The sequence below is a fragment of the Anomaloglossus baeobatrachus genome, chromosome 4 (genome assembly GCF_048569485.1).
Source record: "Anomaloglossus baeobatrachus isolate aAnoBae1 chromosome 4, aAnoBae1.hap1, whole genome shotgun sequence".
In the NCBI taxonomy this organism is placed as follows: Eukaryota; Metazoa; Chordata; class Amphibia; order Anura; family Aromobatidae; genus Anomaloglossus; species Anomaloglossus baeobatrachus.
Window position 1 is genome coordinate 78,854,894 of NC_134356.1, and position 26,420 is coordinate 78,881,313.

The 26,420-nt window shown below is 49.8% G+C and overlaps 1 protein-coding gene across 1 annotated transcript in view; it reads right to left on the reverse strand.

The window, feature by feature from the left end:
* Positions 1-26,420, reverse strand: part of WDR55 (WD repeat domain 55) — a 49,025-nt gene that overhangs the window by 8,341 nt on the left and 14,264 nt on the right. Inside the window, exons 2-6 of the mRNA XM_075342256.1 lie at positions 19,620-19,670; positions 19,126-19,280; positions 4,127-4,227; positions 1,416-1,503; positions 239-418 (exon numbers count right to left, since the gene is read on the reverse strand). Of these exons, the coding sequence (XP_075198371.1) occupies positions 239-418; positions 1,416-1,503; positions 4,127-4,227; positions 19,126-19,280; positions 19,620-19,670 (575 nt within the window). The remainder of the gene's footprint in view (positions 1-238; positions 419-1,415; positions 1,504-4,126; positions 4,228-19,125; positions 19,281-19,619; positions 19,671-26,420) is intronic.

Here is a 26,420-nt window from a genome sequence, read left to right on the forward strand (position 1 = left end):
CAGTCTCTAATGTGGTCCCCTTGAGAAAATTAAAATTGCCCACGCCTGGACTAAATAAAAAGTTAGGAGACAGATGAGAATGTGATTTTAAAGCAACCCTCAAGATGAGCCACAACCCCCCACCAAAAAAAAAACAAAAACAGATTTGCGGTTACGTAGTTGTGTAATGCCACAATTACCAAACGTCCTTATACTGTCTGACCATATCATAGTGCACATAGTAGTATACAGTATATACCTGGCTGTGAGGAGCATCTTTTTGTTCTGATCAATGACCATGTCACTTATGTATTCCTCATGATTCTTCATCTCCATGAAGGCTGTTCCTCTCCGGAGGTCCCACACTTTTAACATCCCATTGTCATCACCCGTGGCAAAGAGGTTCTCATCTATTAGGAGTAGCCTGTTCAGAGCAGAGCTGTGAAATCAGGCAGAAAATGGTTAATTTAACTAGAAAAATGTGTTGTGTATTTATTGATAAACAAGATGCAGATATTAAACTGGATGATGTCTGAATAAATATATGATCAAAAAAAACAAACATTTTATTTGTCTTCTTTCCATCTATCCAGTGGCCATTTGAGTCACTAGTACTGGACCTGTCTGATGTCGCCTTAGTATTGTACTCTACTGACATCTAGTGGTCATACTGAAAATTGCAAACACCTTTCTGGACCTTTACTAAGCAAGCTCAAAGGGCAGAATAATTGGCTGATAAACACAGTGCATTGGTAAGGGACGACTTCTTCAAGTAGTATCAGATGAAGTGAAAACACACCCCCTGCAGAGGTGCACACTAAGGGGCACTTTGCACATTACGACATCGCAGCTGCGATGTCGGTGGGTTCAAATGAAAAGTGACGCACATCCGGCGTCGCAGTCGACATCAGAGTGTGTAAATCGTTTTTGATACGATTAACGAGCGCAAAAGCGGCGAAATCGTATGATCGGTGTAGTGTCGGTCATTTCCATAATGTCGCGGCAGCGATAGGTACGATGTTGTTCCTCGTTCCTGCGGCAGCACACATCGCTGTGTGTGAAGTCGCAGGAGCGAGGAACATCTCCTTACCTGCGTCCCGACTACAATGAGGAAGGAAGTAAGTGACCGGGATGTTTGTCCCGCTCATCTCCGCCCCTCCGCTTCTATTGGCCGCCTGCCATGTGACGTCGCTGTGACGCCGCACGACCCGCCCCCTTAGGAAGGAGGCGGGTCGCCGGCCAGAGCGATGTCGCAGGACAGGTAAGTGCATGTGAAGCTGCCGCAGCGATAATGTTCGCTACGGCAGCAATCACAAGATATCGCAGCCCCCCCGGGGGCGGGGACTATCGCACTCGGCATCGCAGCATCGGCTTGCGATGTCGTAGTGTGCAAAGTGCCCCTTAGTGTCTTACAGAGATATAATTGGGACTCTTACTCATGGGCCTTAGTGATGCGTTTCACCAGTTTTCCCTCTTCCACATTAAGGATATGAATGGATTTGTCTCTGGAAACTGTGAAAAGTTCTGGAAAAAAAAAAAAATCAACAGTGAAATATTACATAAAATATTTTTGCCCCAACCAGCCTACCGCCCCTCAATAAAAAGACAGTATGAAATAAAATTAGTAAAAAAAAAAAACAAAACAAAAAAAGTTGCATAAAGAAGCCAATGTGTCTGGCTGTATTTGGATATCCTATGGCAGTGAAAGGAGAGAGCCATGCGTGCACAGACATCTCTCCTGGCCGAACCAGGTGGAACAAGGGATAGACGACCCCATTCTGGGGATAGGTGCAGGCTCCACTGGAGGATACACCTAGATGTGACATCAGACAACCCCTATAACTAGTGCAGTCCATATGATTCACCGCAGTCTGCACCAGGCTTACAAAGTGGTTATAGGTAGGGGTGAGCGGGCCCCTGGAAGTTCGGGTTCACCGAGACTTTAGGTAAAGGTTTGGCTCGGGATCCAGACTTCACCCCAGACCTCGAACCTCATAATTCAATGGGCACCCGAATGTCTGTGCTGTAAAATGGTCGTAGTAAGGGCAGAGGAGGCTGTAAAAGGAAGCAAGATGGGAACAATTGCCCTGCAAACAGATGTGGATAGGGAATAAATAAAAAATGACGTGGAGTTTCCGGTAAGTAGACAACTCCCAGACAATGAGAAATTCCAGGTCTGCCGCTTACTAGGAGTGACTTATGGAGCGTTGTTCTGAGAACTAAGCTCCATAGGACTAGATGGGCATTGTGGGAGATTACAACATTGGATTACACTGGAACTTCCAGGATTTATTTTTTTTAAATAATAAATTGGCGAATGAGGGAGTGTGGAGGGAGTGTTTATTCAAACTTTTTTTTTTTTTTCCTGTGGCTGTGTGTCTTAACTTTACACTTGCCGGGTTAGCAATGGGAGTGTCTTTTAGGCTGCTTTCACACATCCGGTTTTTCCTGTGCGGCACAATCCGGCGCTTTGCAGAAAAACCGCAACCGTTTTTTTTTGCCACCGGTTGCGGTTTTTTTGCATAGACTTACATTAGTGCCGTATTGTGCCGCATGGGCTTGCGTTCCATCCGTTTTTTTGCCATATGCGGCAGATTTAGCCGATGCGGCGGCCGAATGGAACGTTGCCTGGCAGGGTTTTTTGTCCGGCAAAAAATACTGCATCGCGCCGCATCCGTCCGATGCGGCGCGATTTGCAATGCATGCCTATGGACGCTGCATGCGGCGTCCTGCGGCAAACACTGCATCCGGCCGCCGCATGCGTTTTTTTCCACTGCGCGTGCTCAGTAGCCTGCGGCAAGCGGCAAAAACCGGATGGGCCGCATGTCAAAAACTTATGCAAAGGATGCGGTGTTGTCGCCGCATCTGTTGCATAGGTTTTAGAGCCAGATTGGCCGGCTCTGCTAAAGGAGTGAAAGCAGCCTTAGGCTATGTGCGCACGTTGCGTAAATTCATGCAGTTACGCTGCGCTTTGCAGCGCAGCGTAACTGCATGCGTCCTGCGTCCCCTGCACAGTCTATGGAGATTGTGCAGGGGCCGTGCGCACGTGGCGTCTCAGAGCACAGCGCTTCGGCTACTGCCGAAGCGCTGCGCAAAAAGAAGTGACATGTCACTTCTTTCCTGCGCTTTGCCGGCAGCTCCTGCTCTGTCTATGGCAGGAGCTGCAGGCAGAGCGCATGGAATCGGCGCTCACTACGGATATTTCTGCAGCGATCTAAAGTGCACATGTGCTCTTCAGATCGCTGCAGAAATTTCTGCAGGGCTAGTACGCAACGTGCGCACATAGCCTTAGACACCTATCCATTACTTTTTTTTTTTAATTCTTTATTTATAAACAGACCCAGACAGAACAAAAACAAGTAAAACTTAACCCCCTTATACATAACTATGAGGGTGAACAAACTCCATGTACAGTTACAAAACCAATTAAACCCCCACCACAGTGTAAAGGGTGCTTTACATGCTGCGACATCGCTAACGATATATCGTCGGGGTCACGTCGTTAGTGACGCACATCCGGCGCCGGTAGCGATATCGCAGCGTGTGACACCAAGGAGCGACGATCAACGAGCGCAAAAACGTGAAAAATCGTTGCTCGTTGACACGTCGCTCCTTTCACAAATATTGTTGCTGCTGCAGGTACAGTGTTGTTTGTCGTTCCTGCGGCAGCACACATCGCTATCTGTGACACCGCAGGAATGACGAACATCTCCTTACCTGCGTCCACCGGTAATGAGGAAGGAAGGAGGTGGGCGGTATGTTCCGGCCGCTCATCTCCGCCCCTCCTCTGCTATTGGACGCCTGCCGTGTGACGTCGCTGTGACGCCGCACAAACCGCCCCCTTAGAAAGGAGGCGGATCGCCGGCCAGAGCGACGTCGCAGGGAAGGTAAGTCCGTGTGACCGGTGTTAGCGATTTTTTTTCTCTCCATTGTGAACAGCACTCGAACGCTGAGTTTGAGTTCCAGACCCCCCCTGGTGTCCGGTATACCGTAAGCCCTAAACTTTATTGTTCGGGTATGCTCATCCCTTGTTATAGGGCAAGCACAGACTTATAGGACCCGACTATACCTCTGTATTTATTATTATCCTACTGACATTTTTTTGTTAAGTCCAAACAAACCCCCATGACAAAAAAAAGTTTCTTACGCTGGCCATCACTGGAAAAGGCAGCGTCCCTACACGACTTCAGATGATGTCCTGAAGACCAGAGTTCTTTGTTCCCATCCTCAACGCAGGAATATGAATACCTAGAAACAAGACATGGTTCATGACACTCCTGCTGTATGGCAAGCTGAGGCTCTGAGTCTAAGGCTATGTGCCCACGCTGCGGAAAATGCGCGGCTTTTGCCGCGGATTTCTCGCGAAAAAGCCGCGGATTTTCCAGAAATCTGCAGCACAGCTACTCCCCAGCCATTTCTATGGCATTTGGGAAATGCTGTGCCCACGCTGCGGATTTTTCCGCAGCGGAAATTGTGCGGATTTTCGTGCGGAAAAATCTGCAGCATGTCAATTATTGTTGCGGATTTCTCCGCAGGGTCCCATATACTTACCTGCCTCACCGGAGTCACTTTCTCCGTCCGTTGTACAGGAGCGCGGTGAATCCAGGTCAGGAAGGAAGAGGTGGGCGGAGCCTGCACGAGCTCCGGTCATGTGACAGCCGGAGCTAGTTCAGGCCCGCCCACCTTCTTCTGCAGACGCTGAGAGAGTGACCCGGCTGCCGGAAAGCGAGGTGCTGCATGATGGAGGCAAGTATGAGCACCCCCGATCACTCCAGCACTTGTTCTGCATTGAGGATGCAGTGCCGAAGCCATTGTACTGTATCCTCAATGCAGAAAGCCCGCACCATATCCGCACGACATTCCGCAGCATGGAAACAGACAAAAGTTGTGGTGCTGTTTCCTGGGAGCTCCTGCGGAATGTCCTGCGGATATATCCGCAGGACACTGTCCCCGTGGGCTCATAGCCTAAGGCTGGATACATCTGTTTCTAGGACACACCATTTTTTTTCCCCATATGTCATCTGTTTTGCATCCGGGTTTTTTAATCCGGTTTAAAAAAAAAAAAAAAAAAAAAGATTTTAGCAATGGATCAATTAAACAATAAATGGGAAAAATAATGTAAAATGGATAATAGAACATGGGCTGAGTTTAATGGGACAAGTACTGATCCATAAAAAAACTAAACTTTATGAATGGCCCCTTTATATTATGGCTCAGTGTGCGGTCCATTTTAAAAACAGCATACAGATGAGAAAGAATGGCTGTGTGCAACAGGGCTTAGGCTATGTGCCCACGCTGCGGAAAATGCGCGGATTTTGCCGCGGATTTCTCGCGGAAAAGCCGCGGATTTTCCGAAAATCTGCAGCACAGCTACTCCCCAGCCATTTCTATGGCATTTGTGAAATGCTGTGCCCACGCTGCGGATTTTTCAGCAGCGGAAATCGTGCGGATTTCCGTGCGGAAAAATCTGCAGCATGTCAATTATTGTTGCGGATTTCTCCGCAGGGTCCCATATACTTACCTGCCTTGATAGAGACCCGAGTCACTTCTCTGTCCGGTGTAGCGGCAGCAGCGCGGTGGATCCAGCCAGGTACAGGAAGGAAGAGGTGGGCGGAGCCTGCACGAGCTCCGGTCATGTGACAGCTCCGGCTGTCACATGACCGGAGCTCGTGCAGGCTCCGCCCACCTCCAGCACAGTGAAACCAGACACTGCCTGACAGGGACCCGGCCGCCGGAAAGGGAGGTGCTGCATGATGGAGGTAAGTATAAACTTCCCCGATCACGGCAGCACTTGTTCTGCATTCAGGATGCAGTGCCGAAGCCATGGTACTGTATCCTCAATGCAGAATGCCCGCAGCATATCCGCACGACATTCCGCAGCATAGAAACAGACAAAAGTTGTGGTGCTGTTTCCTGGGAGCACCTGCGGAATGTCGTGCGGATATATCCGCAGGACACTTTCCCCGTGGGCACATAGCCTTACTGGCCCTAATTCCTCCTTCGTTTAGTAAGTTGTTTATTACAGGCAGACCCCCCCCCCATGGGAACCACCACTGTGCAGACCTAGCGACATGCATGTGTCTTTCTAGATGTAAACATATGGTTTCAACTGTATATACAATCCTTTACTGAAAGGCCACAGAGACTGTAGCACCATTAAGTAAGAGGCACCACTAACCAATCAACAAAGTCAGAGACAAGGTTGTTGAGAAGTACAAGTCAGGGGTGGGTTCTAAAAAAAAAAAAAAAAAAAAAAAAAAAAAAAAAAAAAAGTAAAATATTCCAATTTCTGATTGATGAGCCCCAGGAAGCAACATCAAATCCATTATCATCACATGGAAAGAACAAGGTACCACAACAAACCTGCCAAGAGGGCCACCTACCAAAACTCTCAGCCCAGGCATGGAGAGCATTACTCAGAGAGGCAACAAAGAAACCAAAGATAACCATGAAGGAAATGAAAAGAGTTACCAAGTAAAGACTGGTATATTTGTCCATACGATCACAGAAGTTGTACATTCCATTGAGCTGGCCTTTATGGAAGAGTGGCCAGAAAAAAGCGCCTTTATTTACAGCCAGAAATAGGAAGGCTCGTTTAAAGTTTGTCAAAAGACATGTTGGAGACCTCCAAACGTGTAGAGGAAGGTGCTGTTTTCAGATGAGACCAAAATGTAAAACGTTTTGGCCACCAAGGAAAAATCTATATCTGGTGCCAAACCTACACAGCTCATCACCTCAAGAACACCATCCCCACAGTGAAACATGATGGTAGCATCATGCTGTCGGGATTTTTTTCGGCAGAAGGGACAGGGAAAAAGGTCAGTGTTGAGGGGAAGATGGATGGTGTAAAATACAGGGATATTCTTGAGCAAAACCTGTTTCAGTCTGTCAGTCATTTGAGACTGGGATGGAGGTTCACCTTCCAGCAAGACAATGAACCAAATCAGGATGATAAAGAAACACCTGAGTGGCCTAGTCAAAGCCCAGATCTCAATTCATTTGAGAATCTGTTGCCAGACTTGAAGACTGCTGTTCACCAAAGGAAACCATCTAACTTGGGGGAGCTGGAACAGTTTTGGTCTTGAGGAATGAGCAAAAATCCCAGTGGCAAGATGTAGAAATCTCAGAGACTTATCCAAAGCGACTTGCAGCTCTAATTGTCGCACAAGGAGGCTCTACAACGTACTGACTTTATGGGGGTGAATAGTTATACACACTGAAGTCTTTAGTTATTTTGTCCTATTTGTTGTTTGCTTCACAATAAAATGAAAACCAAATGTTCACAGTTGTAGGCATGTTCTTTCCATGAACTGATGCAAACCCTCAAAAACTAGAGTGAAATTGCAGGTTTTGGAGGTAGAAAAAGTAGATTTTGGGTACTCACCGTAAAATCTCTTTCTTGGAGCCTTCATTGGGGGACACAGAGACCATGGGTTGTATGCTGCTGCCACTAGGAGGCGACACTAAGCAAAACAAGGAAAACTCCTCCTATGCAGTATACACCCACCAACTGGCAATTGTACCTCAGTTAGTGAGAAAGCAATAGGAGACAACAGTAGAAAAAACGAACAATCGTACAGAAGTGGACATTAAACTCAACATTCAACAGAAACATTGAACAGTAACATATGTCCAACACAAGGGCGGGTGCTGTGTCCCCCAATGAAGGCTCCAAGAAAGAGATTTTACGGTGAGTACCCAAAATCTACTTTTCTTTATCGCTTCATTGGGGGACACAGAGACCATGGGACGTCCTAAAGCAGTCCCACGGGTGGGTCTAATGTGACACTCAGGGGTGACCTCGGTCCACTGCAGCCTGCAGAACTCGTCTACCGAGGCTCGCATCGGAGGATGCGAAAGTGTGGACCCTGTAGAACTTTGTGAAAGTGTGAAGCGAAGACCAGGTGGCCGCTTTGCAAAGCTGCGACGCTGGAGCGTGGTGACGGACCGCCCACGAGGCTCCCACCACCCTGGTGGAATGGGCCGTAATCCTGAGTGGGCGCGTTCTCCCTCTTACCTGGTAGGCTTCCAGTACGGCAGAGCGAATCCATCGCGCAATGGAGGACTTGGAGGCAGGTAGGCCTCTGCGCGGGCCAGACGGAAGTACAAAAAGGGAATCCGACCGTCTGAATTGAGAGGTCCTGGAAATGTACAAACTGAGAGCTCTGACCAAGTCCAGCTTGTGGAGAAGAATCTCACGAGGGTGCGAAGGATTCGGACAAAAGGAGGGGAGAACAATGTCCTCGTTAAGATGGAAAGAGGAAACCACCTTGGGCAGAAAGGATGGAACCGGACGGAGGACTACCTTATCCTGGTGGAAGACAAGATATGGAGAGCGACAGGAAAGCGCCGCTAGTTCAGATACCCGCCTGATTGACGTGATGGCAACTAAGAAGGTGACCTTCCAAGAGAGGAACGTGAGGGACATCTCCTGCATAGGTTCGAAGGGGGAATGCTGGAGAACAGACAAAACCAGGTTGAGGTCCCAGGGCTCCACCGGAGGTTGAACGGGGGGCGCCGCATGCGCGGCCCCCTGAATGAATGTACGAACCTGTGAGCGAGAGGCAATCCTCCTTTGAAAGAGAATAGAAAGAGCAGACACTTGCCCCTTGAGGGAGCTGAGTGCTAATCCAGCATCCAGACCAGACTGTAGGAATGACAACAGAACTGGCAAGGAGAAGGTCATGGCTGCGACCTGGGTAGCTTCACACCAGCGGAAATAGGCCTTCCATGTCCGGTGGTAAATGCGGGAAGAGGAAGGCTTCCGAGCTTTGATCATAGTCTGGACGACCCTTTCTGAGAATCCCGCAGAAGTTAGTACTGCGGCTTCAACAGCCATGCCGTTAAATTGAGCGACTGTGAATTCTGGTGAAGAAAAGTTCCTTGGGTGAGAAGGTCCTGGACGTCTGGAAGTCTCCACGGAACGTCGGCGAGAAGGTGCACGAGCTCTGCGTACCACGGGCGACGAGGCCAATCTGGGGCCACGAGAATCACCGGAACTCCCTCCGCCTTGATCTTTTTGACTAGCTTGGGTATAAGCGGAAGTGGAGGGAAGAGGTACGGCAGAGAGAACTGCGACCAGGGGATCGCTAGGGCGTCCGTTGCGAGCGCTAGTGGGTCTCTTGCTCTGGAGACGAACTGAAAGACCTTGTGATTCCACCTGGAGGCCAGGAGATCCACGTCGGGGGTCCCCCACCTGGAACAGATCTGCTGGAAGATTTTGGGATTAAGGGACCATTCTCCCGCGTCGAGGCCCTCTCGGCTGAGGAAGTCGGCGGCCCAATTGTCCACGCCCGGGATGTGGACCGCCAAAATCGCTGGGATGTTCTGTTCGGATTTGAGATACCTCTCTCATTGCCGCTCGGCTGCGTGTTCCGCCTTGATGGTTTATGTAGGCTACAGTGGTTGCATTGTCGGACTGCACCCGAACTGGGTGTCCGTGAAGCAGAGCCTTCCAATGAAAGAGAGCTAGGCGAACTGATCTGAGTTCCAAGATGTTGATGGGAAGCTTGGTTTCCGGCTCGGTCCAGCGACCCTGAACTGTGAGGTCCTGTAAGGTGGCCCCCCATCCTAGCAGGCTGGCGTCTGTCGTGACGACCTTCCATCGAAGGGGAAGAAATGATCTCCCTTGGAGGGTGAGGGGAGAGCATTTCCACCATTCCAATGACTCTCTGACTCGAGGAGGGATCGCTATCGGTCGATCCAGGGAGTGAGGGGACTTGTCCCATGCTGCGAGAAGGAGGCCTTGAAGGGGGCGAGTGTGGAATTGACTGTAGGGCACCGCTTCCATTGACGCCACCAGCTTCCCGAGAATGCTCATGCAGTATCGAAGGGAGCAGCGAGGTGCGCGTTGGAGCTTCCAAATCCCTCTGAGAATAGCTGCGCGTTTGTCCTTGGGCAGAAGAACCTTCGCTTGTGTGGTATCGAAGATCATGCCGAGGAATGAGATGCGTTGAGTCGGGATCAAAGATGACTTTGGTCTGTTGATCAACCAGCCGAGACGGGATAGAGTATCCAGAGTGATGTTGAGACTGTCGCGGCACTCCGCCGCCGAGGGAGCCTTGATCAAAATGTCGTCTAGATACGGGATGGCTAGAATTCCCCGGGTCCGAAGAATAGCCATGACAGTAGCCATCACCTTGGTGAAGACTCTGGGAGCTGTCGAGAGCCCGAATGGGAGGGCAGTGAACTGGAAGTGTTGCCCCTGAACCATGAAGCGTAGGAATCTCTGATGAGCTGGAAAGATCGGGATGTGGAGATAGGCGTCCTGGATGTCCACCGAGCAAAGGAACTCCCCTGGTTCCATGGACGCTATCACTGAGCGCAGAGACTCCATGCGGAATCGCCGGAGGCAGACCCGCCTGTTGAGGCGCTTGAGATCCAGGATGGGGCGGACTGTGCCATTCTTCTTGGGTACCACGAAGAGGTTTGAATAAAAACCTCGGAATCTGTCTTGAGGGGGTACGGAGATGATGACCCCCGAGTCTTGCATGGCCTGAATGGCTGCGAAGAAGCCCTTTGTGAGGGAGGGATCCTTGGGGGGTTTGGACTGGACGAAGCGAGAGCGTGGGAGCGAAGAAAACTATCTTGTAGCCATGAGAGACGACGTCTCGAACCCAGGCGTCGTCTATCACGGAAAGCCACGTGCTTCTGAACATGCGGAGACGACCGCCGACCCTGGATGGGGACCCGGTGACGGGAGCCCAGTCATGCGGAGGAAAATCTGTGGGATCTGGACCTGGAAGACTTGGGCTGCTGGCCACGGGAACGCCAGGAACGCCAGTGGGGTGTTGCCTTAAAGGAGGGCTTCCGTCTCTCCTGACGCACTGGGGACCGCTCCCGACGTGAGTTGGTGTTGGTGGAGAATTGACGAAAGGGGCGAAAGGGAAAAGGCCGCCGCTTTGGAGGGGCACGAGGGGTCCTCTGTTGGGGGAGGAAGGTACTCTTGCCTCCCGTAGCCTCAGAGATGATCTTGTCCAGCTTTTCTCCGAAGAGTCTGGCACCGACAAAGGGAAGACTGGTGAGAGACTTTTTGGATGCTGAGTCCGCGTTCCACGCTTTAAGCCACAGGGCTCTGCGGATTGCAGTAATGTTGCCGGCTGCCAGGGCAGCGGAAGCCGCAGAGTCAAGGGACGCAGCGACTAGATATTTTCCGGCATGAGTGATCTGATCTGCCAGATCTGCCAACTCTGGTCTGGGAGCGTCAGCCAGGATACCACGCCGAAGGAGCTTTGCCCAGGCGGAGACAGCCTTGGAAACCCAGGTGGTTGCGAAGGCTGGAGTGATGGCAGAGCCGGAGGCTTCAAAGGCCGACCTGGCTAAGGATTCTATGGTCCTGTCCGAGGGATCCTTCAGGGAGGCGCCATCAGACAGCGGCAAGGTGGTGCTGGACGAGAGTCGGGAGATCGGAGGATCCACTGAAGGGGCCACTGACCACTTCTGAAGAAGTTCCGGTGGGAAGGGATAAAGGACCTGAGCCCGCTTGCGCTTCTGGAAACGCTTGTCGGGGTGTTCCCACTGTCTGGAAAAAATATCCTCAAACTCCCTGTGGTTGCCAAAGCTTTTTGGCAGCTTCTTGGCTCTCTTGAAAGGGACTGATTGACAGGTAGGTGCCGAATCAATATCCTGTACCTCTAGGGTCTGATTGACAGCAATGACCAGACTGTCCATCATACCGGTCAGCTTGGATATGTGTTCAGAGTCCAGATCGGAGTCAGAAGCAGAGTCCTGGTCCGAATCTGGAGCTGCCGCAGAAGAGGCAGGAGACAGCGAGCGTGATGCTCTGGCGACCATAGCAGGGCTAGGGGAGCTGGAGGAAGACCCAGAGAGGGACCGCTTCCTAGACCTCCTGTGGGTTCTGCCTTGCCGGGCTGGAGGCGCTGCGGGCTCAGACTCGCTCTGGGTCGCCGGGGGGACTCCAGAGGAGGAGGCGGACAGACGGTCTATGGCCGAGGCTAAGGATTGAGACATGTTAGTTAAGTTGTCCACTGACTGGGAGAGAGCTGAGGCCCACCCAGGCATGGGGGCCGAGTCCTCGTTATGGGCGGTGGGGGGCTCCGTAGTAGTCATGTTAGAGGTGCTACAGGCTACGCAGATGGGGGAGGACTGCCCTGAGGGAAACTTCTTTAGGCAAGAGGAGCAGGCGAAGTGAAGCACTATGGCCTGTGTCTGAGAGCGGGTCGCTCTTTTGCTGGACATGGGACAGAAGAGAGGGAATGAGGCAAGGGAAGAGAGACAGGAGGATGCCAGGTGGATGAGGTACTGGGGAAGGAGCTGCCTCCCAGTGGCAGAGCTTACCCAGATTCTGGCGTCCTGTACTTGAGCTGTCTCTGTATGCAGGTGCTGTGTCCTGTTCAGTGATGCAGGCTGAGGGAGCAGAGGTGGGGGCTCCGAGGAGCTGCAGGGACGTGAGGCCGGTGGCTGCACGTGGAGCGTGTCTGCCGCACAGGAGATCGCAGGGCAGTGATTGCTGCTGAGGGCCCAGGCCGGAGGAGGAGCAGAAAAAGAGCGCGAAAAAACGGCGCGCAGATTGCAGGTATCGGCCGGGAGAGAGAGAGAGAGAGAGAGAGGAGGCCCGTGGTTGGCTGAGAAAGGGCGCGCAGAGGCCTCCTGTGATTAGCTGCTGGAGCGGGCGGGCCTGCTAGCAGAGAGGGCTCACGCGATAGGCTGGCCGGGAGGGGGCGTGGCCGGACGGGAGCTAGGCCGGAGGGAAGCCGGGGACTAAATTTTGAGATGAGGCCGCAGGGGGAGCCGAGGACGGGGTCGGGGCTGTGAGGGGGAGCCGAGCGTACTGCCTGGAGGGGAGCTGACCCGGGATAATGGAGCTAGGTATAATCATTTAAAGAGACAGTTTTTTTTTTAAAACGGAGCCCCCCATGACCCGGGACAAGGGATGGGTACCTGTCCCGGTGGCTGATAGTCCCCTTTGGCTTAATCTTGTCCTCCTTTGATCCTGGCCTCCTGGAAATGACATAGGGAGACGGGAATTTTCCAATGATTTTTCGTCTCCCCTCCCTGATCAGGCCGGCTGTGGAGGGCGGGCGTGCAGGGGGAGGGGGGCAAGGACCATCCGCCTGTCCCTCTGTGCGGATGCCCCCCAAACAGTCTTGAGAGTGTTAGGGGGGTAGGGTCCTGCCAGACAGGCACGGAGGTCAACGGAAGTGGCGGACGGACCCCACTTCTGTGCGACCGGCCTCTAGGGGGGGGGGAGAGCAGGGTGAGCGATTACACCCTGTCGCCCGACGAGCTGTGTCTGAAACGAAAAAGGGGAAAAAAATACAAACCTGAGGGGCTGGGAGCAGCCCCAAGTGTGTCCACCTCCTATGGACACTAAGCTTAAACTGAGGAACGATTGCCAGTTGGTGGGTGTATACTGCATAGGAGGAGTTTTCCTTGTTTTGCTTAGTGTCGCCTCCTAGTGGCAGCAGCATACAACCCATGGTCTCTGTGTCCCCCAATGAAGCGATAAAGAAAACATGCACAATGCCAAGGGGTTGAATACTTTCGCAATGCACTGTATTTATATTATACACAGAGCTTTACAAGAGGCACATTATGTACCGTACTACCTGCAGTGCACACATATACACAACAGTGTTGCATGACTACATATACAAGCAGCTACACAGATCTCCAACATGCACAGTCAGCTATCCTGCCTACACACACACAGCTGTATTCTATACACACACACACACACACACACACACACTGTATTCTATACACACACACACACAGCTGTATTCTATACACACACACAGCTGTATTCTATACACACACACACACACACTGTATTCTATACGCACACACACACACGCACACAGCTGTATTCTATACGCACACACACACAGCTGTATTCTATACGCACACACAGCTGTATTCTATACGCACACACAGCTGTATTCTATACGCACACACAGCTGTATTCTATACGCACACACAGCTGTATTCTATACGCACACACAGCTGTATTCTATACGCACACACAGCTGTATTCTATACGCACACACAGCTGTATTCTATACGCACACACAGCTGTATTCTATACGCACACACAGCTGTATTCTATACGCACACACAGCTGTATTCTATACGCACACACAGCTGTATTCTATACGCACACACAGCTGTATTCTATACGCACACACAGCTGTATTCTATACGCACACACAGCTGTATTCTATACGCACACAGCTGTATTCTATACGCACACAGCTGTATTCTATACACACACACAGCTGTATTCTATACCAGAGGTTCCCAACTCCAGTCCTCAAGGCACACCAACAGTGCATGTTTTCAGGATTTCTTTAGCATTGCATGGGTGTTGGATTCAGCACCTTTGCAGGTGATTAAATTATCACCTGTGCAATACTAAGGAAATCCTGAAAACATGCACTGTTTGTGTGCCTTGAGGACTGGAGTTGGGAACCTCTGTTCTATACACATACAGCTCTATTCTATACGCACACACACAGCTCTATTCTATACGCACACAGACAGCTCTATTCTATAGGCACACAGACAGCTCTATTCTATAGGCACACAGACAGCTCTATTCTATAGGCACACAGACAGCTCTATTCTATACGCACACAGACAGCTCTATTCTATAGGCACACAGACAGCTCTATTCTATACGCACACAGACAGCTCTATTCTATACGCACACAGACAGCTCTATTCTATACGCACACACACAGCTCTATTCTATACGCACACAGACAGCTCTATTCTATACGCACACACACAGCTCTATTCTATACGCACACACACAGCTCTATTCTATACGCACACACACAGCTCTATTCTATACGCACACAGACAGCTCTATTCTATACGCACACAGACAGCTCTATTCTATACGCACACAGACAGCTCTATTCTATACGCACACAGACAGCTGTATTCTATACGCACACAGACAGCTGTATTCTATACGCACACAGACAGCTGTATTCTATACGCACACACACAGCTCTATTCTATACGCACACACACAGCTCTATTCTATACGCACACACACAGCTCTATTCTATACGCACACACACAGCTCTATTCTATACGCACACACACAGCTCTATTCTATACGCGCACACACACAGCTCTATTCTATACGCACACACACAGCTCTATTCTATACGCGCACACACACAGCTCTAGTCTATACGCGCACACACACAGCTCTAGTCTATACGCGCACACACACAGCTCTAGTCTATACGCGCACACACACAGCTCTAGTCTATACGCGCACACACACAGCTCTAGTCTACACGCACACACACAGCTCTAGTCTACACGCACACACACAGCTCTAGTCTATACGCACACACACAGCTCTAGTCTATACGCACACACACAGCTCTAGTCTATACGCACACACACAGCTCTAGTCTATACGCACACACACAGCTCTAGTCTATACGCACACACACAGCTCTAGTCTATACGCACACACACACAGCTGTATTCTATATGCACACACACAGCTCTATTCTATACACACACACACACACACAGCTCTATTCTATACACACACACACAGCTCTATTCTATACACACACACACACACACAGCTCTATTCTATACACACACACAGATCTGCTGCACGTGGAGTACACAACAAGATCCTTCCAGGCTTGTAGCTGATAACATGACGCAAGACGCAGTATAAGGCTATGTGCACACAGTGCGTTTTTCTCGGCGTTTTTGCGCGTTTTTCGGGTGCGTTTTTGGCCTCAAAACTGCATGACTTTGCTTCCCCAGCAAAGTCTATGAGTTTTCATTTTTTGCTGTCCCCACACAGCGTTTTTTTTCAGCTGCGTTTTTGTGGGGACCACAAAAACGCAGCATGTCAATTATTCCCGCGTTTTTCACTGCGCTTTTCATCCATTGAGTGCACTGGGATGTTGAAAGACGCAATGAGAAACGCAAATAGCTGCGTTTTGGTGCGTTTCTAAGACCAAAATACGTAATTACTTACTGGCAATGTGTTTTTTCTGAACCCATGACAGCACCACGAGAGAGGGGATCCGCCCTTCAAGGACAGGAAACCTCCAGGATAAAAAGGGGCGGTACCTCTCCCCGCATCAGTTGGTTTACAGAGCATGAAAGGACCTCCGGAGGAAACAACATTATAACAACCAGCACCAACATGAACCCCGTGCAGCTAAAAAACAGCCAATTATCCACATGCAGGGAGAGAATGTAAGGGTGCTGTCATGGGTTCAGAAAAAACACATTACCAGTAAGTAATTACGTATTTTTCCAGCACCCATGACAGCACCACGAGAGAATTACATAGATAGAGGAATAAGCCAAGGGGGGGGAAATCACAGAACTGAGCTCCCCAGGTGAAGCCAGTAAGGATAAGGCCAACTTATAGTGCCTATAGCGAGTGAAAGGGGAAGATCACGTGGCCCCTGACAAGCTGCTCAATGGTGACATACGATCTTGCAGCCCAGGAGATGTCATCGCCCTTGTGCAGTGAACTTTCAGACCTACAGGCACATACCTACCACAAGCCGAGCAGGCGAAGAAGTGGCTTCGCAGATACACCCACCAAGTGGATGTAGAAGCCTTGAGCGTCTAGCGATCACCCTGAAAGAAAACAAACCGGACCTGCCTCTGCTGCAGACAGATATTCCATAAGGAACCGCTAATGTCCAGGCAAGGCCCCCCCCTCCCCTTCCTGATCTTGCCGACTATCCCAAAGGATGGAAGAACAATTCCCTTTTGAATGAAGAAAACATGACGTACTATCAGGAAGCAAGGAGGGGCAGGTTTCAGGACACCTTATCCTTGAAAGCTGAGGAATGGTGGAACTAAGATAGGGCCTGGAAGTCACTAACCCTACAAGCTGATGTGAAGGTGTCAGGAAGTCTGTTTCAGAGACAGAGTAGTGAATGACATGGACTCCAAGTGATCAATGGGGTTTGTCAGGGCAGATAGGACGAGAATAAGGCCCCCCAGGACCATCCTGGATCTCTGGAGGCTCCCTGTTCAAGGACAGGAAACCAACTGATGCGGGGAGAGGTACCGCCCCTTTTTATCCTGGAGGTTTCCTGTCCTTGAAGGGCGGATCCCCTCTCTCGTGGTGCTGTCATGGGTGCTGGAAAAAACACAGCTATAAACGCAGGAGGTGGGTAGTAAAGTGACGTGTACAGGAAGAGGATTCCTTCTGTCAGTATATACAGAAGCGTGAATCCTCCCGGTACCGTCACCGCCGCGTCCACCTCCCGTCCTGTGCATGTATGCTGCCGTGCGGCGTCACGTACAGGCAGGAGGTGGAAGCGGCTGCGAAAACAAAAGTTAACAGTAGAAAAAAAAAAAGTTATACTCACCTGTCTGCAGCCTCCCGGTGCCATGCCCGCTCCCATCTCCTCTCACGGTATCGCCACCCCCGCTCCGGCTGTGTGCAGACGGCCGGGAAAGCTCCGATGGATGCAGGACCTGGCGATGGATCACCTGATGCAGTCACCTGACGCATCAGCTGATCGTAAGTATCGCGGTGACGCGGGCGCCCGGCCGGTATCAGCGGATGCGTCAGGAGACTTCATCCCTGATTACCGGCAGCTGCTGCAGCGATCGGACGGGATCAGACTCCCGCCCCATCGCTCCAGGAGCTGCCGGTAATCAGCACATAAGTGAGTATTATTTTTTATTTTTTTTTTTTGCACCGATGCATCTGCTGATTGTATAATCGGCTTTTATACAATCAGCTGATGTGTGATGGGATTCAGCCCCTAGAACCTGACACATCATCTGATCGCTTTGCCTTCCAGCAAACCGATCAGATGATATTGGATCCGGATTGGACGGCGCGGGACCCTGACCCAGGATTACTGCGGAGGGGGGTTCTTTATTTCAATAAAGATGGAGTCACTAATTGTGTTGTGTTTTATTTCTAATAAAAATATTTTTCTGGGTGTTGTGTTTTTTTTTTATCTTTACTAGAAATTCATGGTGGCCATGTCTAATATTGGCATGACACCATGAATTTCGGGCTTAGGGCCAGCTATACAGCTAGCCCTAACCCCATTATTACCCGGCGAGCCACCCGGCATCAGGGCAGCTGGAAGAGTTGGATACAGCGCCAGAAGATGGCGCTTCTATGAAAGCGCCATTTTCTGGGGTGGCTGCGGGACTGCAATTCACAGCGGGGGTGCCCAGAAAGCATGGGCACCCTGCACTGTGGATTCCAATCCCCAGCTGCCTAGTTGTACCCGGCTGGACTCAAAAATTGGGCGAAGCTCACGTCATTTTTTTTTTTAAATTATTTCATGAAATTCATGAAATAATTTTAAAAAAAAAAAGGGCTTCCCTATATTTTTGGTTCCCAGCCGGGTACAAATAGGCAGCTGGGGGTTGGGGGCAGCCCGTACCTGCCTGCTGTACCCGGCTAGCATACAAAAATATGGCGAAGCCCACGTCATTTTTTTTGTTTGGGGGGGGGGGGGGCAAAGAAATCCTGCATACAGTCCTGGAAGGAGGATGCTGAGCCTTGTAGTTCGACAGCTGCTGTCTGCTCTCCTGCATACACTATTGGATGGAGTATGCTGAGATTTGTAGTTCTGCAGCTGTCTGCTCTTCTGCATACACTAGTGGAGAATGAAGAACACATTGAAGAAGGAAATGACATCAGACTTTTTTTTGTTCACTGATAAAAAAACGCATAAGGACGCAGTGAGCAAAAACGCAGCAAAACGCAGCAAAAAAACGCACCAAATCGCGGCAAAACGCGTGCGTTTTTTGCTGCGTTTTTTCGACGCAGGTGCGTTTTTGTGCGTTTTTAGCGGCCAAAAAGGCACAAAAACGCAGCGTCAAAAAAACGCACTGTGTGCACATAGCCTAACCAGTATCCATACGTGTTCTGGTAGTTTCCTCTCATGCCCAGCACCCTTCAGACTGGTCAGTGCAGGGCAGGAGAGAGAGGACAGATTTCGGAGTGACCGGGCAGGACACTGTGCTAAAGTCCTCAATAAGAATAAGCTGCCTCTGGATGATAAGATGCACACACTTTATGAATAAGATTTTGTTTTGTGCTAAAAAGGTGCACATTATTGTTCAAAAACATGGTAGATGAGCGGAACATAATGACTTAGGAATCAATAGTATTCGAGAAACAAAACAATGAAGACTTACACAAACACATCTCCATCTAGGTCTCCAGCTGCGAGGATGTCCCGACTGGGGTGGAAGGCAATGGTGTTCACAGCAGCCTCGAAAAATATGTCCCCGGGAGTGTCCCTCACCCGGGGTTCTGCGGGGCCTGGAGTATCATCAAGTTCTTCGGACTCCTAGTAAGGTTAATATTATAAAGATATTTAAATACATGTCATAAAATGTGGGACAATGGGACGTTTGGTCCCTAATTACTAGTCAAGAATTGGCCACACAAGAGCAGCCATTTTTGAATCTAGTCAATGGGGAGAGGGGACAGAAGAACCACATGCACCATTTCTAGAAGAAATCAGCCAGGTCTTCTAAATATATTCTAATAAATGTAAATTGTGACAAATCCACCAAAGCAAGAGCCGCTTTGTGCAGAAGATGTCCTATAGGCGCTATGTTAAGCCTTCGTGACTCCGGCTTAGATGTTGTTCATTTTTAGCAGGACTATAAGGGCCCATTCTGACCTGCTGTCTTTCTTCATTGCTTGAGTCCAGGTCTTTACTGATTGGCACCGTCTACAAAAGGAAAAGAAAAAAAAATGAAATAAATAATAGAAACCAGTGAATCTATTTGCAGCACCCTTGTCTGGCAGTCACATCAGTATACCATGGCAGTCACACGGGGGCCCTGCAAACCACTTCGTACCTGCCTGACTCCTCTTTTGGTTAGTAGGTGATGCATGCATGATATTGTGTCAGGCCCACTAATCAAAGACGCTGGAGGGTGAGGGATCTGCAACACGGGGCAGAGAGGAGGCTAAAGGGAGAAGGCGGTAAACTGTTCCCCAGAGCACCCACATGCAGCAAGATCCCAGGCCAGGAGGTTAGATGTTCTTCAGTCTGGCACTTTTTTTTTTTTTTTTTTTTACAGAAAATGCAGACGACATGAAAACGGTCATTTGCAACTTGGGCCATACCAAGCTTAGTAGAGCCAAACCTGATCACCACCAGCATGCTCAGGCACACGTGATCCAAACACCCGACTAGGTGGGCCGAATGTCTGGGTCCACAATCACTGTCTGCAGGTGATCCCACTGACTTTTCCCCTGTGCTATATGCTGGTCAATCCCCTGTCCAGGACATAGGTGAAACTGTCTTTGCACATTCGCAAACACCATCAGCAACTACGGCCACTTCTATGACCAAGCGCAGCGTCCAGCTGTCTCTACCCCAGGCCTTGGAACGCAAGCAGAAATACTCAGCCACCCATAGGCTCAAAACACTAAATAGTTAATGGCAAGGTCCACATAACCCTGGACAAGTGGATAAATACTTGGGCTAGGGATGCTAAATTTCCCTGTCGGCACACTGGGTGAACCTCGTTGAGGCGGGAAATTAGTTAGAGCCTGGGTCAGCACAGGTGCTACCGACATCTGGAATTTCGGGCTATAGTTCCATCACGGTTTCCTCCACCACCTACGCCAGTTCCAGCACCCTTTCCACCTCTATCGCTAAAACGTCATCCCTATCAGTCACAAGCTGGAAGCAATGCCGCGGTGACGCGGCAACAGCCTCTCCTGAAACTCATATCTTTAGGTGACAAACAACACACTGCCGCAGAGTTGTTGAAAGGTATAACAGACCAGACAGATCTGTGGCTCTCACCGCTGAACCTCCAACCAGGAATGGTCATGTGATAAGGCAGCTTGGGAAGCTGACACACTTACCATGTCTGGTCCATGTGATCAATTTAATGGTTCAGTGCTTTCTGAAAACCTACCCAAATTTGCCTCAGCTAATTATGAAGGTGCGCCACATGTACACCCATTTCTGCAAGTCAGATACAGCTGCTATCGGTCCGTACGTGATGCAGCGGCTCTTGAAAGTGCCAGCTCACCAACTGATCTCCGACCTGACCCCGCACTGGAACTCAACATTACATACATACTATATGTATGGCTTTGTGAGCAGCAGAGGGACATAGTTGAATACCAGCTGCAACATACCAGTCGGTATTCCAGTCAGACTATGCACATAAGAATGGTAAAGTGGCCCTGATGTCTGACATCTGTGCTGTTCTCCAAAACTTTGAGGAACCTACCAAGATGGTGAGCGGGGATGAGGCTATAATGTAAAAATCCTGCTTCTGTGCCTACTGTGATAACATGCTCGGGGACCGCCTTTCTGGGTTCAAAGGACATGTAGGTTCGGTATTCACCTCAGGCAGACAGCCGACTTCCAGGTGTAACTGACGCTTGGTCAGATTTATTGCAGTAAAGCACAAAAAAAAACAAAACCCACCAACAAAATAAATCCTTGCCTGTCCAGCGCTAACTATTCAGGATGATATCCTCCTAACTACAGACTGGAGGGCTTCTCCCTTCCAGCTAAACCATACAGACATCGAGCACTGCTCCCACTCACAAGTGTCTCCTACACAGACAGGCTTTCTGTGTTCCCAGACGGAGACCCTCCCCCAACTTCCCAGATTCCTTTTACCTCCGTCCTTCACATCCCATTAATCCATTAGTAGCCAGGTGATCCAGCCAGGCTAGGTCACATAGGACCGATACCGGGGCGAGATATACCTGCCCTCATCCACTAATCCCACGAGTCTCACACTACTGAAACGCTTGCTGCTTACAATGAAAGAGGAAGATTTGCGGGTGGGACAGGTGGAGATGTTGGAGGAAAATATTCAGGATACTACCATCCTCCCCAGCCTCATCTCATCTTCACAGCAGGGTGATATTACGGAGGAGGAGCACCAGAAGATGGTTGCCTGCGCGAGTACTACTGCCAATGGAGGAGCAGGAGATGGTTGCCTGTGCTACTGATGGTACTACCCCCAGTGGAGGAACAGGAGATGGTTGCCTGTGCTACACAGGGTCCTATCCCCAACAGAGAATAGGAGATGTATAGTCGTCCCCCTGACAGGGACAGGGGATTCTTGCCCATTGGAAGTTTGGCACACATGGCAGAATTTATGTCCTGTTGCCGTTCCATGGACCCTCATGTTATACACATTTTTGGCAAAGCAGATTACCAGTTTTACACTCTTATCGACCCACACTACAAGCAAGGAGAACTTTACAGCTCTCATTCCTGCGGTCGAGAGGGCTACTAAAATGGTGCAATACTAGAAGGCCATTGGAGAAAAAAAAATAAAAAAAAATAAAATCGGTCAAAAATTCCCATCTGGCAAGGCTGGCGGCAGAGGTCATAGTTCTATGTACAACCAAGGAGTGGAGAGGAGGGAGACACACAGCAGGAACAATAAAGGCAGCCTTCCCTGCCACAAGCGTTTTATCCAAGCATGTCTTTAGTGCCGCTGGGGGCAAAATAACAGCTAGGCTCATCCACTTAACTGACAATGCTGACAAGCTGACTTATCAAAATGAACAAATAGTGGTTTAGCCAGAATCTTCAACCCCACTGGATGACAGCAGCTGGACCTCAAGTCAATTGAAATATTCCTTTTGTGTTATATTACCATGCACAGCTTTCTTCCTAAACAAGGGTAGACAGTCCATGGTTTCTTCTTTTTGTGTCCTCCTCATTCACCACATCAACCTGGTCATGATGACACCCTCGCTGTAACTTTTCCATAGTTGTGTATGATGGCATAATAGATAATTCTTAGGCTAGTTTCACACTTGTGTTTTTTTCCTTCAGTCGCAATCCGCCGTTTTGGAAAACAGCAGAATCCGTTAACGGATTCCGCTGCTTCCCATAGACTTGTATGGACGACAGATTGCGACTGATGGACCTGCGTTGCTTCCGCTGGCCGACGCTGCGTTTCTTCCGCCGGGCAGAAGGAAAGCAGCACGTAACGCTTTTTGACCAGCGGAATCCGTAGGCTTTCGCTGCGTATGCCTCTGTCTGGCTCCCTGCACACGTAACCAGGGTACACATCGGGTTACTAAGCAAAGCGCTTTGCTTATCAACCCGATATTAACCCTGGCTACGTGTGCAAGGAGCCAGCGCTAAGCGGTGCATGCTAGTAACAAAGGTAAATATCGGGTAACCAAGCAAAGTGCTTTACTTAGTTACCCGATATTTACCCTGGCCATGTGTGCAGGGAGCCCGACACTTCCCCGCTCGGCTCCGCCCCCTCCCGCACTCCACTCCGCATGTACACACACACACACACACACACACACACGTCTCCAGCCATGCAGTCCCTGGCACTGACGTCCTCAGCGCCATATAATAATAATCATAATTATAATAATTTTTATTTCTATAGCGCCAACATATCTGCAGCACTTTACAATTCAGAGGGGACATGTACAGACAATATGAGACAATACAAAATAATACAAAATAACAACATTAAGATACCAGGAGGAGTGAGGGCCCTGCTCGTAAGCTTAGTCTATGAGGAAATAGGGGAGGCTCAAAAGGTGAATGGGGGGGGGGGGGGGAGAAAAGCACCATGGCCCCGCTTGGCTCCACCCACCCCGCACTCCGCCCCCCGCACACATTCTCGCCGGCTGAACAATCGGCTGATCGCCCGGCTGCCGTGTGCGATCAGCTGGTCACCCAGCTTTTGAGAGTGCTCAGCTGATTGCCCAGCAGCCGGGTGATCAGCGGATAGTTCACAATAGTCTGTAAACTCTGAAGAAAAAGAAAAAAAAAAAAAACAAAAAAAAAAAACAAACAGATTTCGTTGTTTTGTACGATCCGTTGCATCTGTTGTGCCACTATATGCAACGCATCCGTCACACAACACAATGCAACGGATGCCGTTCAACGCAAGGGTGAAACTAGCCTTAGAAGCCTACCTCAAAGAATCTCGTCTATTGAATGCAAATTCTTTCTGTGTTTTTGAGTCAGAAATTAAGAATGTTTTCAAAATTGAAAAAAACAAACAAAAAAACCCTGGAATCAGAGTGCCTTCTGTATGCCTGATGCTGGCTGTACTGCCATTCCTCCTTCCCATTTTGGCTAGGCTTCGCACTGTCTGCATGTCCTTCACCACTCAGAGTCAAGAGTGTGTTCAACATTGATCCAAAACTGGAATCAGAGTTTCTCCTATACGTCTGTTGCTGCCATGCCTTCTGGTTGCCTAAAGCCAGCTTTACACGTTGCAATTAGTTGTACAATCGCATTTGCGATGTGACACGCCCAGGTTGCATACGGGATCTTATGAGATCACACGTAGGTCGTTCATTTGCTGTCACACGAGCGTTAGTAGTCTATGTTAAATTGATCAATTTTGTGTGCGATCCTTTAGATCATGTGTTCTGTGACGTATGCATTGGGCACCTTTTTTTTTTTTTTTTTTATTTATTGACTTGCCAAGCGTGTGTAATGTGTAGGGATGCGTTTTTACTATGTCATCTGCCATTCAGCTCTGCTACATGGCCGCTGACAGCAGACACAGACAGCCATGTAGCAGAGCTGAATGGCAGATGACAGCAGACACAGACAGAGCCGCACTGTCAGAATGAACTCTGGTGAACCTCACCCGACTTCATTGTCATGCTGCGGCTCTGTCTGTGTCGCGTCCTGATTAGCGGTCTCAGGAAGGACTCACCGGTGACCGCTAAACTCCTGAGTAACTTAATTGAGCAGCCCTCTCTCATATACTCACCGATACCCGATCCCCGGCGCTGCACGGCGTTCACACTGTTCCGGCGGCTTTTACTATTTTGAAAAAGCCGGCCGCCCATTAAACAATCTCGTATTCCCTGCTTTCCCCGCCCACCGGCGCCTATGATTGGTTGCAGTGAGACACGCCCCCACGCTGAGTGATAGGTGTCTCACTGCACCCAATCACAGCAGCCGGTGGGCGTGTCTATACTGTGTAGTGAAATAAATAATTAAATAATTAAAAAAAACGGCGTGCGGTTCCCCCCAATTTTAAAACCAACCAGATAAAGCCATACGGCTGAAGGCTGGTATTCTCAGGATGGGGAGCTCCACGTTATGGGGAGCCCCCCAGCCTAACAATATCAGCCAACAGCCGCCCAGAATTGCCGCATACATTATATGCGACAGTTCTGGGGCTGTACCCGGCTCTTCCCGATTTGCCCTGGTGCGTTGGCAAATCGGGGTAATAAGGAGTTATTGGCAGCCCATAGCTTCCAATAAATCCTAGATTAATCATGTCAGGCGTCTATGAGACACCTTCCATGATTAATCTGTAAATTACAGTAAATAAACACACACACCTAAAAAAATCCTTTATTAGAAATAAAAAACACAAACATATACCCTGGTTAACCACTTTAATCAGCCCAAAAAAAGCCCTCCATGTCCGGCGTAATCCAGGATGCTCCAGCGTCGCTTCCAGCGCTGCTGCATGGAGGTGACCGGAGCTGCAGAATACACCGCCGCTCCGGTCAGCTTCACACAGCAACTGAGGACAGCCGCGCGATCAGCTGAGCTGTCACTGAGGTTACCCGCTGTCACTGGATCCAGCGGTGGCCGCGGGTAACCTCAGTGACAGCTCAGCTGATCGCGCTACTCACCGCCGCTCCTCTCACCTCCACGCAGCAACTGAGGTGAGTAGCGCGATCAGCTGAGCTGTCACTGAGGTTACCCGCGGCCACCGCTGGATCCAGTGACAGCGGGTAACCTCAGTGACAGCTCAGCTGATCGCGCTATTGCCTTCATTAGCTGCGTGGAGGTGACAGGAGCGGCGGTGTATTCTGCAGCTCCTGTCACCTCCATGCAGCAGCGCTGGAAGCGAAGCTGGAGCATCCTGGATTCCGCCGGACATGGAGGGCTTTTTGGGGCTGATTAAAGTGGTTAACCAGGGTATATGTTTGTGTTTTTTATTTCTAATAAAGGATTTTTTCAGCTGTGTGTGTTTATTTACTGTAATTTACAGATTAATCATGGAAGGTGTCTCCTAGACGCCTGACATGATTAATCTAGGACTTATTGGCAGCTATGGGCTGCCAATAACTCCTTATTACCCCGATTTGCCAATGCACCAGGGCAAAATCGGGAAGAGCCGGGTACAGTCCCAGAACTGTCGCATCTAATGTATGCGGCAATTCTGGGCGGCTGTTGGCTGATATTGTTAGGCTGGGGGGCTCCCCATAACGTGGGGCTCCCCATCCTGAGAATACCAGCCTTCAGCCGTATGGCTTTATCTGGCTGGTTTTAAAATTGGGGGGGGACCGCACGCCGTTTTTTAAAATTATTTATTTATTTCACTACACAGTATAGACACGCCCACCGGCTGCTGTGATTGGGTGCAGTGAGACACCTGTCACTCAGCGTGGGGGCGTGTCTCACTGTAACCAATCATAGGCGCCGGTGGGCGGGGATAGCAGGAAATACGAGATTGTTTAATGGGCGGTCGGCTTT